The following is a 14,982-nucleotide window of genomic DNA, read 5'->3' as shown; positions in this document are numbered from 1 at the left end:
TTGGGGTTTGGCGAAGGAAACGTGTGCTTTTCCCTTACTCAACACCGTATCAGGAATGTTCTAGTGAAGTGTAAACGAGAGAACAAAACAAGCATTCGCTTCATCCTTGCTAGTTCACGATTGAACTACATAAATTTACTCGAAATAGTCAATATTGACCTTTGACCTTCTTTACAACCCTTGCTTCAAGCACCTAGGAATCTCCTCTTAAAATCATCAAGTATGAATCAAAATCAGTTAAAAACGTTTATTTGTGAGTTGTCGATCACACTCGTTGGCTTGGTATGTAAAAGCGGATACAATCCTTCGTTAATGCTACGTCCTTACGCCCTAAACCGAACACCCCCAGCACCTACAGCCGGTACTTGGCTGCACGCAGGATCGGGAACTTATCGCCCGAGCACGTGCCACGGAAATCGTCCAGCCCCAGATCGTTGATCGAGATACCGCCCAGCCCCTTCGCTTTCACGTACGCCGCCTTGTTGCCCGCACTTTCCGGATCCTCGTACGACAACCATATGCCATGCTCATCATTCTCATCCGGAATGCGGAACGCGTACGGCCCAAAGCGCTTCGTAGGATCGTTGATCTTGCGCAACGGATACTCCGCTCCCTTCAGATTAGCATTGCCCGGGTTGGGCAGCTTAGCGCACACCTCGCCGAAGCTGTAGAACCCGGGAACGTTGGTGTACGGACCGGCCGGCGAAGGACCATCGGCCGGAATCGGGGGAACGCCCGTAATGCCGGAATCGCCCACCAACCGCCAGCCCCGACCGTACGTCGCAATGCCCACCACGATCTTGTCCAGCGGAGTGCCCTGCGAGTGCCACGCCTTCACCTTATCGTCCACATTGTTGCCCACGACACGCTCCGCCGGTTCGTAGATCGGGGCGGTGTAATCGCCCTCCTTCGGGTTGCGCTCCGGCGTCTGCTGATCGTACGCGGCCACATTCACGTAATCAATGTTATCCTTCAGCAGGGGAATGTCCAGGAAGATGGTCTGATTGACGTGCGGCAGCTGCGTGTACCCCAGCTGGAACTTATCGTGCACGAACGCATTCTTCAGATCGCGCACCAGTGCCGTAAACTCTTCCCGATGCTCGTCCGCCTTCGGATCGAGCACGCTGTCACCGGTGAACAGCTTCTTGAATCCGTGCCACACTTTACCGGTCCAGCCGCGAATGCGTTTCGGTTTCGTCTGCGGGAACTGCCAGGCCAGATCGAGCCCATCGAACTCGTACGTCTTCAGCAGCGAGTACGCACTGTTCACGAACGCCGTACGCGAGCCGCCCGATTCTAGCAGCGTTAGATACTTCTCGAACGGTTTCTCCTCGCCCAGATCACGGTAGTTGCCCACGCTCAGGAACACCTTCAACCCAGGGTAACGCCTTTTCAGTGTGGTCACTGCTCGGAAATGGCTCTTGCCCGAGTCCAGATCGAGATCTTCGTTCAGCGAACGCAGCCGGTACGTTTCAGCGTTCACGCCCGCATAGCCATACATCAGATGGGTACAGAAGGGTAGCGCTAGCTCAATATCGGACACGGTCACTTTACCGAGACCTACAAAAAGGAAGAAAGAAGATGAGAATAAGCAGATGCAGACTTTGAGCTCAGGGTCAGGCAAAAGGAGGCGGCGATCGAAACGCGGGATAAGCGAGACTGAGACGCGATCAAGTGATTAATTTACATGCCAATCAACTGCACTTGCGTACGTCTCTACAGAGCAGGAACCGTCATCGGCTTAATCATGCTACAACCACAATTCTACCGGGCCAGTGTAGTGTGCCTGATAATGCTCTCTACCCTTGTGTGCGCTTATCACCTTGACTTGAACGCACACAAATGCAGCCTAAGTGAGTTTAATTAATCACACAGCGGGGCACAGCGGTCGTGTCTGTCACCAAAACCGTTCTTACCTTCCCTCAACGCGTTGCTACCATCGTAGTAACAAAGCACCTTCGGTCCCGTTGTTGCGTTCTGTCCTTGCACGGACGACACTTCCAGCATGCCCAGCACCAGGGCCAGGACGCCTAACCTCCACACCGACCACATCTTTATCGACGACCACAGGGACAACAGAACAACAAACGATCGCACCTTCTTTCTAGCAGCTTCCACGACGACTCGCACCAAACTGATACGAACGCCCGGGCACAGATCAGCTCTTATAACGGCTCGGCCATGGGTGTTCGGGTGCGATTCGAACCGGCGGAGCCCTTTCTCTCGATGAGTGAATCGCACACAGCCTCTCATCGGGCAAGCGCTCGAGAGTTCCAGATCGAGCAGATGGGAAGCATCTTTTTGTTGCTGCTTCTTCTTCTTCCTATCAGCTCAATTCTTGTCTGGAGGACCGGTTTCTCTTGTGCGTTTGTTGTGCATCAAAACTGGATTTGTCAAAAGTCGTCTGTTTTCGGATGCCTTCCTAACAGCCTAATCCCCAAATGACCCCGGCCTAAAACTAGACTCCGACCTTAGGATGATCTATGGTGTTTTAGTCCGACAAGATCTCGCATCTCGCTTGATAGATTGATCGCAGGCCTCTTCACTCTTTTTCTTCTTCTAGCCCCGGCAATAAACATGATTGTTCGTTTATTTCGGTACACCGGCTCACGGGGCTAGGCGAGGATCGCGGACGAAATGTTGTTTTTGTTGATGCTGTGTCACTTGCCCTGTTAGCCGAGTCCGCTCGATCCATGATAGTGCCGGTTGTTTACGTCGGAATATAATTCCCTCCTACTCCACAACAAAGTGAATCAATTGGTTATGGTTTTTTTTTGATGCGGTTGTTTTGCTGAGGGGTTGATGAAGAGTAGTTTCTTAGAATTGAGCAGCTGATGAATACAATAGATTCAGCAAATCTGTGAGCCTAGTGATGATGCTGATCCTGCTTAACTAGCTCATATGAGATTATAATCTTCTTTCATCAAACAACATTAAAAAACCACTCCAAGTCATTCCATTCTATGTCATTTTTTATTCAAAATAAATCATTATCCTCTAAATAAGGTGTAAAACAATAAACTCCCATGCGCTCGCTCTGTCTACAGCCGGTACTTGGCGGCACGCAGGATCGGGAACTTCTCGCCGGCGCAACTGCCACGGAAATCGTCGTACGACAGATCGTTGATCGCAATACCGCCCAAATTCTTTGCCTTCACGTAGCCCGCCTTGTTGCCGGCCGTATCCGGATCCTCGTAGCTCACCCACACACCGTGCTCTCCGTTACTGTCCGGCAGACGGAACGCGTACGATCCGAAGCGCTTCGTTGGGTCGCCAACCTTGCGCAGCGGAGCGTCGGCACCCTTCAGGGCGGTGTTGCTCGGGTTCGGCAGCATAGCGCACACTTCGGCCCAGCTGTAGAAGCCCTCGGTTTGCGTTTGCGGACCCGGGTTGGAAGGACCATCCGCTGGGAGTGGTGGGACACCGGTAATGCCCGAATCGCCGTTCATCTTCCAGCCACGTCCGAACGTGGGGATCGACACGATCAGCTTCGATGCAGGAGCGTTGTTCGTAAGCCTGTGCATATTACAAAAGAAAGAGATTTGTTCTTAATCGATATTCATACATCTTCCAAGTGTTCTTTCGATCAACTTACCATAGACGAACCTGTCCATCGACATTGTTACCAGGGACACGATCGCTCAGCTCGTACAGTGGAGCAGCATGATCCGCTTCCTTCTTGTTGCGCGTCGGCGTCTGCTGATCGTACGCGGCAATGTTCACAAAGTCCAGATAGTTAATGATGGCCGGAATGTCCATAAACACCGACGAGTTCACATGGGGCAGCACGGTAATACCCAGCTGATATCCATCCGAACGGAACGCATTCTTCAGCTCACGCAGCAGTGCCGTAAACTCCTCCCGATGCTCCTCAGCCTTCTCATCCAGCACACTGTCGCCGCTGAACACTTTCTTGAATCCGTGCCACACACCACCCAGCGTCGAGCGGACCTTCTTCGGCTTGTTCATCGGGAACTGCCATTCCAGATCGACACCATCGAATCCGTACGTCTTCAGCAGCGAGTACACGGAGTTGATGAAGGTGATGCGGGCAGCGCCAGACTCCAGCAGCGTGAGGTACTTGATCGAGGGCTCGGAGAACTTGTAGCCTCCGAGACCGAGCAGCACCTTCAGCGAAGGATACTTGCTCTTCAGCTGCGTCACCGTGCGGTAGTTGCCCTTGCCCGTGTCCAGATCCAGGTTCGGTTGACGGCTAACCGCTTTGTTGGTTTCAACATCGATGCCGGCATAACCGTAGACGAGATGCGTACAGAAGGGCAGGGCGGCATCAATGTCAGCGAGCGATACTTTTCCCAAACCTGTAAAGAAACGTATCACAAACAAATGTGTCAGCCTATACTGCAATCAAATCTTTTACAACACGAATTTTCGAATGTCCTTATCGGGAGGGGAGGGGCTACACTTGCGTGATCTCGGTGACCAGTTCAAACTAATCCACACACCCGGTAAAGGTTATCGGCTGCTGTACGCTCCCGTCCCAAAAGAGTGATAATCAATCGCCGGGGAAAGTGAACCACCGTGCTTGCTGCATGCAGTGGCTTTTTTTGCGCCCATTTTGAAATCCCTCCCCTCCCCCCATTGCCACACGCTCGCAACCGATAACGAACGTAACAAATAGACCGATCGGGACAGGGAAAAGATCCCCTCCATTTCGTACGCTTTCTTACCTCCAATCGCTTGTACAAAGGCAACACACAAATAATGACCGAATGAATTTCAGTGCTGTTTACGTAATCGCCGGTGATTTCTACCGGCTTGCTGGCTTACCGGTGTGTGCTGGTGTGTGTGTTTACAAAGTGACCGAACAAAGACGGTGGTGTCAGAACATTCTAGCTTCCCGCTTCCGTCAAGCTCCGTTGGCCTCGCAGTAGACTCGCACTACTCTTCGTAGGTGATAATTGTCGGCTGGCTTGCGGCCAAACAATCATCGTAAACCTGTGCCATGGTACACAGGCATGACGCGATTGTCGTTTAAGTATTCAAAATTCGAGCGTATAACATTTCAACCCATAACCGTGCTAGATGTAATTACACCCCGTCTGGCAAATTGGATGATCGTTCCAACAATACATATGCATAAAACTAATTGGCTTATAAGTGCCATAAAATTGTACTTGATATTACAGCACAACAATAATTTCATACCTGATCTTCTGCAAGATGAAGATCATTCTCGATAACAACTTATTAGCATTTTAAGTAGTTTCTTCTTCTTACTTCCGACTCACTCCAGTAATCGACTTCAATATCTTCAATTGTTAATTAAAAATGTTAAATGCATCTTCACCGTTTTGAGAAGCTAGTCTTGATCGCGTCTTATCTTGATCGTACCCAAACGGCCTCCAAACCGGCTAATCACCTAATCCAATCACAAACTGTACAACAATAACAGTTCCACCTTTACCAACGCCTGCTGCGTCTGCCTGTGTGTGTGTGAGTCGCCGGTTGGAACAATTGAAAATAAATAAATGACCAAAACGGTGAGAAGCACAACAACGCCACATTACCAATTCGAGGCTCGTCCCTGCAGTTCGCACTCGGTGGCCATAAATCGGTCTAGGTCGACAGCACACGCATGACATCACCTTTTTTTCTCTCTCGCACACACACACACGCACACACATCGTTCCAATCAAACCGGCAACCCGGGTGTTATTGCGACCGTGACTTACCTTCGATCAGGAAGTTGGCCGCATCATAGTAGCACAGAACCTTGCTCGGTTGCTGCGATTGCACGTACTGGCTGGTGGCTACCAGCAGCAGCAGAGCGCCGGCAAACTGCTTGCACCACATGATATGAAGCTTCCGGACAAATGAGTCCTTCAGGAGTAGTTTCGTCTTCCGCAAAGCAACACAGACAAACACACGAGCGTCTAGGGAAGATTCCTGTTACACAATCACCTGCACCGATCAGACCTGTAGAGTCTAAATGGCCGAGTTGCGACGGTTGAAGTTCGGTTTTATAAGCCGGCCCGGTTCGAGCAGGGGTTTGGCGCACTCACGCTCTCACCCGTTTGCCCTTTCCCGGCACACCACACAACACGGAGTTCGATCTCGCGAGAGAGAGACCCCGCGAGGAGGAGCTCAGCTCTCCAGCGGCTCGCCAGCACAACTGTCAACTGTGTGAAGCTGTGGTGGAAGATGATGATCGTTGAAAGCTTCGAAAGCTTCAGCTTGGTGGCGTTTGAAATAAGCTTCAAGTAAGCGACTTGGTTCGTGAAACATCATTTTTGAGTATCTGTGTTTTTTCTCAATTATGAGCAAAGATTTATTAAAATTAAAAACTTTTTGCTCTACACATAGTTTAACCAAAGGTTTGATATCCAGCAAAACAAACCAACACAAGTTTATTAATAACTTACGGATTATAGCGTCTCGTCACTATGGTAACTATGGTAAAAACTTTCCTCCTCAGTGTCCTCGCCGACCGGACCTAGTAGTGTGTCCGGTGTTGTAAATTTATTTACCATCCAAGTCATCCAGCAATGTTCCCCGCCGCTTGACAAGCAGAACGTAAAGCAAGTGTAAACAACACTCCCCCACTCACGTCCGGTTCCATCATGTAACATGCTTAATAGAAATGAAATGAGGTTGTAAGCAACATTTCACCAACCAACAACAAGACACGACAAGCTTCCCCTTTTTTCTACTTTCTCTGCCGCATGTCGTTAAGATTGCACCGGACCAGATAAACCATGCCACGGAAAAGGGATCTGTTTAGGACACTGCTGTTGTGTGTGTCACGTCTGCTACCACGAGGACACGTCTGATCAACGATAGCATTCTTCGCCGTGTGTGTGGTTGTGTTGGGCGTTCGTGCACCAACGACAATGCATTTGCCGTTGTTTGCCTAACCGACTGTGACTCTGACTCTGTTGCCGGGCTGACGTCGTTGACGCTGGGCTTACTGCAGCGTGGAGCGAACAAACAAATAAACCTATGTTGAGGACATGGAGAAAACCCGGGTACTGGAAAAACAGGGCCCAGCTGGTTTACATGCACATGCAAGCACGTCAAGCACACTCCCCGGTGAAGTGCAGCAACTGCAGGGTCCTTCTATGGGCTATGTTTACACACTCGGAACAGACACGATTATGCTGGTTGGTACGCTGGCATGCTGGTACAGTGTGGTGGGTGAATCAGTGCATTTTTCTCCAGCCAGTGTTGGACGGCAGGAAATTGAATTCCCGCCTTCTGTCTGTCGATTCTGTGAAGTAGATGTGTTGTTTCCACTGAAAACTTACCATCGTTTCGTTCATTCATTCATAACTCTTTTGCAACATTTGCACGGCGGATAATAAACGCTTGCCAAATGGTCAATTGTTATTGTAAAAGGGGGGAGTTTGGTTTGTCGTGGGGGTTTTTTTTATTATCAATCCTTCCATAGAAAATCAAATAAATTATGGCTCTTTACACTTGGTCGTCCTATCATCATGATTCATGTCGTCCTTTGTCAGTTGTGAGGAAATGAGTATAAATTTTCAAACAAAAATGCGCTGCCTCTCCTTAACTACCTTAACTTCTGTCTGAATTAAATCAAATACTTCTGCCTCGTGTTTTTTCTCGAACGAATTTCTCTGCCCTTCAATTCACACAATTATATCACATTCGTCATATCCTCTAGTCTCCACTTAAAAGGTCCTTCCGTTAGCACAAAACAGCTTCTTCCCTTGTGTCCGCTTTCCTTGCTGGAATTATACATCTCTCTTGCTCTCTTTCACTCTCTCTTTCACTCGACATCTCGGCCTACTAAATGGACGGTGGGTTGCAGCACACAGGGAACAAGGGAACAGGGTGGGCAGGGGACAGGGCGACCCACTCTACGAACGCTTGTTGATCTTTTCGAACTTGCTCTTGTAGATACCTTCCGGGTCGTACTTGTCGAGCAGTTTCTTCCATTCCTGTGGCTTACGCTCCTCGAGATGGGCGATTACCTTGCGGGAGCTGGTGCGCTGCTTCTCGCTACACTTTTCGCAGTTGGTCTTCAGCGCATCGGGCAGTGTTTCTGTGGGCAGATAGAGAGAGAGACATTAGCATTCACATTTGATTGTCGGAATTAGCTCTTCATTCCACCGAGTGCGTTACGGAGGGCTTAAGGAGGGGGACTTAAGCTAAGGGACAAAGCACTTGAAAAGCTCCGGTTCTATGAATGGCTAACAAGGTGAATTAACTAGGTAACTGGTACTAAGCACTGAATAGTTGATTAAGTTTCATGCTCATCAAAAAAGTATAAAATATGTTTCTATCCATTTGTCCAATGCAACAAAACGCCACCGTTCGATCTGTTTTAAAATTAAATTCAATTTAAAATCCCGCCCAATCCAATCCACCCACCAGCCCCGATACTTACTCTTCAGCTCACGACCCTCCTGGGTGCACGGTCCCTTGTCGAGCAGACACTTGAGGTAGTTGTTGAGAATTCGATCGTTCGACAGTACGCGGTCCACATCGATGTTGTCGAACTTGTCGGTGTACTTCTGGGCGCTGGCCAACACGACCACCATCGCGAAAATGGCAACCATCGTCAGGTGCTTCATTGTGCCGCTGTTTGGTTGATTGTTGCTTTCCGTTTCAAGAACTTACGGTACGCTGCTGGGTAAAGAAGCAAATGAAAAGCAAATTGTTAGAACTTGTATCGTTTAACGGTAGTTGAGAACTGGTGAAATCAATTTGCTGGGAATAGATGGATGGAATTAAAACGACACTTCAATGTCATTGTCCTTGACTGTGGTTGACTGATCGACAGACAGTGACAGTCATGAAATGCTGTAAAAAGTGTCCTTTAATATGACCCTCAGTTATTCAATCAATTTCTTAACTTTAATTGCCAATATTTCCTAACGATCAAATATTTCAAACGGTCATCATAAAATGTATCGATCGACTAGCACAACAACAACAACAACAACAACAACAGTCCCAGTACAACAACTCTCCCACCATCCGTATCGTGCTAACGGCAGCGATTACAACGCAATGCGATCAAATTCCTCCACCATAAAAAAAAGAAACATTATCGCTCATCATCATTCCAATCACGGGTACTAAACGTACGATAGGCCTTCCCTTCCCCAAGTGGCAATGTACACACGCTTCAGTGAGTCGCGCTGGCAAGACGTCTCTAACAATACGCGAAGTGAAGCGAAACATCGAAGGATACGATTCGCAAAGACCAATTATTCTGACACAACTTGAAAACATCGGCCTTTGTGTAGCGATATTGTCGGCGAAACTTGTCGTTAGTAGAATGGTAACGGTCCTGGCTCGTTTCAAGCATCGTTTAATCTTCTTCGAGTTTTGGGGGGGGGGGGGGAAAAGACGCCATCCTCATTTTTGTTTATTCTCCATCAAAACCAAAGCGCTGAAACGACATTATTATTGCCATGCCCTTTCGTCGAACCCCATGGCACACGGTACGAAGACACGACAGAATAATTCACCCGATTAGATTAGAACGATCGCGCGCGCCAAAGAATCCGGGCAGGATTCAGGGCTCCGTTCTTCCATTCTCGAGCTCTGATTCAATTTAATCTGTTACAGATGCTACTGGTGCTACTATTATAATGTCCCCAAACCTTCCCCCCTCCTCCCAAGAACCGTTATTGCATTAGCATGCCCGAAGCCCGCAGCCCGAAGCAAGACCGTGGAGCAGGCATTACCGCCACGCGAAAGCATTCTACGACGCGCGTGGTACGCTTTTTCGCACAAAATCAAATTATCGTCCCGTTTCTTCAACCGTGCGCAGCCCGACCGTGGTGCGGGATTTTGCAAAAAACGGAAAGCGATTTTCCTCTCGACTGGTAGCGGTAATTAATGTAAATCCGACAAATTACCCAAATTTACATCGACTTCTTCTGGCGGTGGTGCCACCGGGGCTGGAGGATGCTTTCGTCGCCTGAATGGTGACAAACGTTTCATCAGGCCACAGACATGATAAATCGAGAGAGCTTACTGGTGCGCAAATTTGATCCTGATGTTTATAACTTATGTTGGGAGATTATTTTTTAAAAAGCGATTAACATTCAAATCAACACATGGTAGCTCGTCTTAAAACCAAGCCGCAAGTAAATTCAATTTAATGGTATAAACCCACGCTCGTCTACATTGATTCTTCACCCGCACGTGGGAAAGGATACATGTTTTTTTCTCTGATTCCTTGGAACCCAATTTTCCAACTGAATAAAGTCTAATCGATTGTGGAATGGAAGCAAATAGGCGAACCGTGTCACTGTTGCCAATTGTAGGGCAATTTCCACGTTTAACTCGCTCACAATTCGTTCAAACTGATTCCAAGAAAGCGAAACACCATTTTTAAGAGTGGTTTGAAGCGGATGAGAGTCTCTTTGATCGTATGATCTCTTCGTAGTACGATTTTTAAACACATTCATGTGAAAAAGTGTGAAGCTTATTAGCAAAACCTTTACCCCAATAAGTCTAGCATACAAAATCTCTACCCGCTCTCCACAGCTCCGCTCAGCAAACCTCATTTGTGTTTGATGATTCGCATGCTAATTGCAGTTCACATTACTCGCCACCGCGCACCGCACACGTGCAATGACCACTTCAAGGGCTGCCTCTTACTGCACACCCAGGTAAGAGGGCACACTGCGGCGAAACTCATCGGCGCCGCGGTGAAGGTAAGCTGTAATAAGCTTGCGAATAAAAGTGCTTTGGCTTGTTCAGCCCTCTCAAGTGAGCCTCTGAACAGTCGTGAGCAAACAACAGCATCGTGTCAATAATTTCAAATGATTAATACACGCGTACCTACGTCAAAGGCTACAAAAAAAGCTCAAAGTAAAGGTTCGTTGCGTATGAGCTTTGCGTCATGGTGGTAAAACAAAGTTGTCATAGCAACCGCTAAAAAGATGCAACCCGGACCATAAACACTTCTCTCTCGCTAAAACAATGCCCACGACGGTGCAGTGGACAATGGACAGTAACACTATAAAACACTGTCCAGTGTTGAAAGCTGAGCGCGCCTTTCTACAAAGACACCGTTGCTGCCTATGAGTTGTGTTACTTCAGACGGGACGTGTGCCGAAAACAAACAAAACCAACAACAAAAAAAACGCGCCAACCCACATAACACCCGCCAAAGTCAACTGACCATGACACGAACTTGGCCAACATAGGCGTCTCACTTTCGGAGCTACCTGGTAAATCCCCGGCGGCACAATTATCACCCGTCGGCAATGGGGACAGTCAGTCCAGCCTGCTCAAGGGAGAGTGGAAAAGTGTGATAATAATTAAAGATCCCTACTGCCGTGACCGTCTGTTGTGTGTATGTTACGAAAACTAATTTCTTGTTCACCTTCCTCCATCACGTCACCTGCAATATTAATTCCAGTCGGTGAGCGAGGAGACGAGGGTGAACCTTTTAAAATAAGTAACATTGCAAACACACACACGCATTTTAATTAGACTTAGAGCGTACACCACGACGGCCGTCTCTACACGAGCATTATGTATATCTCACTGTCTATTAAACATCATAGCCGGCGGCAAATTACACTGATCGCCATAGCAACCAATATAAAAGCAAGATAAAGCACCGGGCAGCGACGACAGCGACAGATCGACACATCGTGGCTGCGCTACATTTCGTGCCTCACTTTTGCAACATGTGTTCGTCCACCGAGTCCCAAACCTCGTCGTCAACCTCGTTTCCTTATGGTGTCCAATTTGGAAGTTTGGTACGCCGGCTCCTCTAGCCGCAGTGCTGGTAGTGGTGGTGGTGGATACCGCAGAACCAGCAAATTACATAAGCACAGGCCGGACAGCAACGGAGGCGCTAGCACAGTGGACTACTTTGGCGTACCCGGCCAATCACACCGATCTCTCGATCGCGTTGCGGGTACCGCGTGGTAAAGGTGAACGGGCGCACCAAAACCGCAATCAACCGCAAGTCCGGCGCGCAAGTGCGTTTCACTTCATTTCAATGCGCCCAAACACCGGATGGGCCAATACGCGTACCAATGCACGCACTATGGATTATGAAATGGTCGGTTTTAAACGCATCATTATGTCACCAAGCTGTCCAGGCTGGGCTTGGTGCGTACTCCTCGCTACCAATAGAAACGGACTTTCCATCGATTGGCCCCAGAATTGAACTCCACACGCACGAGGAAAGTGCACCGTGCACCATTTCACGTAATGTGTAATGCTTTCGCTATCTCTCTCTCCCTTTCTGTTTCTCTCACCTGTCTAGATTCACTTCTCACGGTGACGGTGTGCGCGAGTACGTTTTCACTTTCGTTGGCGCTGAAACAAGACACGAAAAGGCTCCGTGCGCAACTCTCTATCGGTCACTACTAAACGCTACCGCCGGACCGTGCCTTTGTTTTTATACGTTCCACCACCACTGCCGGCAACAACGCCAGCTTTCTGCCTCCCCCCTCTCTCTCCCTCTCTCTCTCTCTGTCTACGCCTTTGAGCGGGTTCGTACCCGAGCAGTGCGCACCATAAACATTACCCGTCTGCCCCCGTCTGCCGTATGTTGGGCACGTTTCGTTTAAGGGTAGTGTAGTTCGTACAAACCAGGGGGCCCCTGTTGTCCCTAAACATGGGTAGAGCAATAGCTAATGTCACGCCGAGACCTCCGTGCGCGAGCGTTCCTTTTTGGACGTTACCTAGGGAATAAGAAGAGTTTAAGGTTGGATCACATTTAACGGTTTTAACTGCGTAGAACCAAACAGCCAGCAACAAAACGAAACAAAAACCACCCTGGTGCACACATCGCTGTTACATGCTGTTCAGAAGCAGGAAACGCTTCTTTTTTTCGTTTTTACCCAATCCCAAAACTGCTCGAATTATGATGGATGTTGCCTAAATGATGGATAGTGCACGATCAATGATAGTCGTACGATATCCGTTGGCCCGCGTATGCATGTGTCACTAACTGGTTCTGGCTGTGGCCACCGTCATTGCAGCACGGCCCAGCTGCAAACTGGTTCACTCTCTGCAGCTGACGAAACATAACCTCCCCCCCTTTTCTCGCTCGCCCCTTGATGGTTCCCTAGCATTCATGGGGAGATGCAATGCAGCGTTGCAGCATAAAAACCCCCCAAGAGTTCGTTCACTTCACCACTGACTGGTTGGGATTGGAGTGGGATTTTCCCTCAGAATTTCCGTCTATCACGACCGGTGTATGTTTGATGTTGCTTGCAAACACAAAAGCTCCAAACCGGGATGGCTCAAACGAAATCAATCGCGTTTGAGGAATTGTGATGGATTGTTCTCTGGTTTTGAAAGGGCACAGTGGCTTCGCATCGAAACCCCTTTACATCCGCTTAGTTGTACCGTTGGATAATTGATGTGATTCCAGGAAGAGGCCTCACATCCTCTAATTAATTAATCAATTTCATATCTACGAACTGGTTTAATGGCTTCAAACACACATCCAAATCCGCGTTGCCCATTAGACACTGATAGTGATCGTCCTTCGCTGAGGCACACACACACACACTCAGTGCAATATCAATGCTATTCATTATAATGATGACTTTACAACTAAAAAGCCAAAGCTCTCCCCCTAACGGGAAAGGATATTCCACGCACTGCACGCTCTAGTTCGTAGTTCGTAGCGCGAAAACGAAACCCTTCCCTGTGCGCGCGCGTGGCCTCACATTCCATGTCATCATCAAGCGCTACACAAACGGTAAATCTCCGCCTGTGTGTTTGGCGGCTTTATGGGCATACGGTTACGCTTCTACGCACCTGCCGCCCAGGAAGCCAGGGTCGCGAAGGTCACACCGACATGGAGCTGTGCTGCCGTGATGCGAAAATAGTGTGCACATCTCGATCACAAAAAATCCCAAACAGCGCAAGCCACCGGCGTTGGGGCAGACAGCATGAGACAGCAGACAAGCTCACTCAACTATAAAAGGCCTAACACCGGCTTGTGTGTTTGTAGGAGGGGGGGCGCGCATAATCAATTGAGTGGAAAGCATCAATTGGGGCCGTACGGCGGTGTAGCAATTCTTTGCCGATATGGAACCCCAGGCGATGAGTCAATGGGTGAGTGTGTTTTTGTTTGGGCAATGAGAACTTACCGATGACTAAGGCGATTTAGTTTATTCTTCCATTATTCTAGATTGTATTGCCATTATTGCGCTTCAATTATTGAATTTCCTGATTTTCGTGACAGCGTGCACCCAACGATTAAATCAAACGCTCTCGAAACCGTCCAATTCCATCCAGTAGCCGGTTGCTTTGATTGGCGCCATGACGACAGCATCCCACACGCGAGCCACGAGACTGACATTCGGCGTGAACCTTTTAGTGGAAAATAAATCACCTTTGGGTGCCGCAGGGCAGATGCGACCGAAATCTGATTGTCTCCGTAGCTGTCGGAAGTCTGTTGCCTTGTCTGCCGCCCTTCATTTTGTCTTCCCTTCCACGTGGTCCGCGTGTAAAAACAAAACCCAAGACGGAGGAGGCGTGCAAGCCCAATCCACTTCCCTTATCGTTGCTTTGAACTGACAGGCGCTTTGACGCTTGGAATATGGGAAGCTTTTCTTTGTGTTTGTGTTGTGTTTCTTTTGCTTTTCCTCATCTCCACCGAACATAAAGGGAAGGAAAATCTCTCTCTCCCTCTCTCTCTCTCTCTCACACTGTCTGTGTGTGTTGAAGTACTTAATGTTATCATCATGTGTCATCATGTTTGGTAGTTTCCCGTAATGCAACTTCCCTCAGTGCGGTAAGGGCCTGGTGAGGTTGAGTAACTTTTGCAATTCTTCGACAACGACTGTCTGCTGGTGTTTTTTACCATTTTCTTTCTTCCTCTTTTTTGTCTGTGTGTGTGTGTTTGTGTAGAAAATAAACTGCCTCCAGATTGTTTTTATGTGTCGTCCAAATGGTGGATAAATATTGTACCACACCCCACGGGGTTGCGCGGCACGCGTACGTGCGTGTATCGCTTGCAGTATCACTGGTTGTTTTGGCTTTGTTTTTGTTTGCCTC

General features: G+C 48.5%; 2 protein-coding genes across 4 annotated transcripts; both read right to left on the bottom strand.

Annotated features, from left to right (window-relative positions):
• Positions 1-221: 221 nt before the first annotated feature.
• Positions 222-2,164, bottom strand: LOC120955654 (chitinase-like protein Idgf4). Its single transcript, XM_040376710.2, has 2 exons — positions 1,917-2,164; positions 222-1,560 (listed from the first exon to the last, which is right to left on the bottom strand). The coding sequence occupies exons 1-2, from the start codon at positions 2,050-2,052 to the stop codon at positions 353-355; spliced, it is 1,344 nt and encodes a 447-aa protein (XP_040232644.1). The 5' UTR covers positions 2,053-2,164; the 3' UTR covers positions 222-352.
• A 790-nt stretch (positions 2,165-2,954) lies between these two features.
• Positions 2,955-12,356, bottom strand: LOC120955655 (chitinase-like protein Idgf4). Of its 3 annotated transcripts, none has more exons than XM_040376712.2 (3): positions 5,694-5,975; positions 3,596-4,319; positions 2,955-3,516 (listed from the first exon to the last, which is right to left on the bottom strand). In XM_040376712.2, the coding sequence occupies exons 1-3, from the start codon at positions 5,812-5,814 to the stop codon at positions 3,042-3,044; spliced, it is 1,320 nt and encodes a 439-aa protein (XP_040232646.2). In that variant the 5' UTR covers positions 5,815-5,975; the 3' UTR covers positions 2,955-3,041. The 3 variants fall into 3 exon arrangements, with proteins under 3 accessions (XP_040232646.2, XP_040232647.1, XP_040232648.1); XM_040376713.2 differs by lacking the exons at positions 2,955-3,516; positions 3,596-4,319; positions 5,694-5,975 and adding exons at positions 7,378-8,026; positions 8,372-8,613; positions 12,222-12,356; XM_040376714.2 differs by lacking the exons at positions 2,955-3,516; positions 3,596-4,319; positions 5,694-5,975 and adding exons at positions 7,378-8,026; positions 8,372-8,610; positions 12,222-12,351.
• Positions 12,357-14,982: the final 2,626 nt, after the last annotated feature.

The sequence above is a fragment of the Anopheles coluzzii genome, chromosome 3 (assembly GCF_943734685.1).
Source record: "Anopheles coluzzii chromosome 3, AcolN3, whole genome shotgun sequence".
In the NCBI taxonomy this organism is placed as follows: Eukaryota; Metazoa; Arthropoda; class Insecta; order Diptera; family Culicidae; genus Anopheles; species Anopheles coluzzii.
This window is presented reverse-complemented; position numbering and strand designations above follow the sequence as displayed.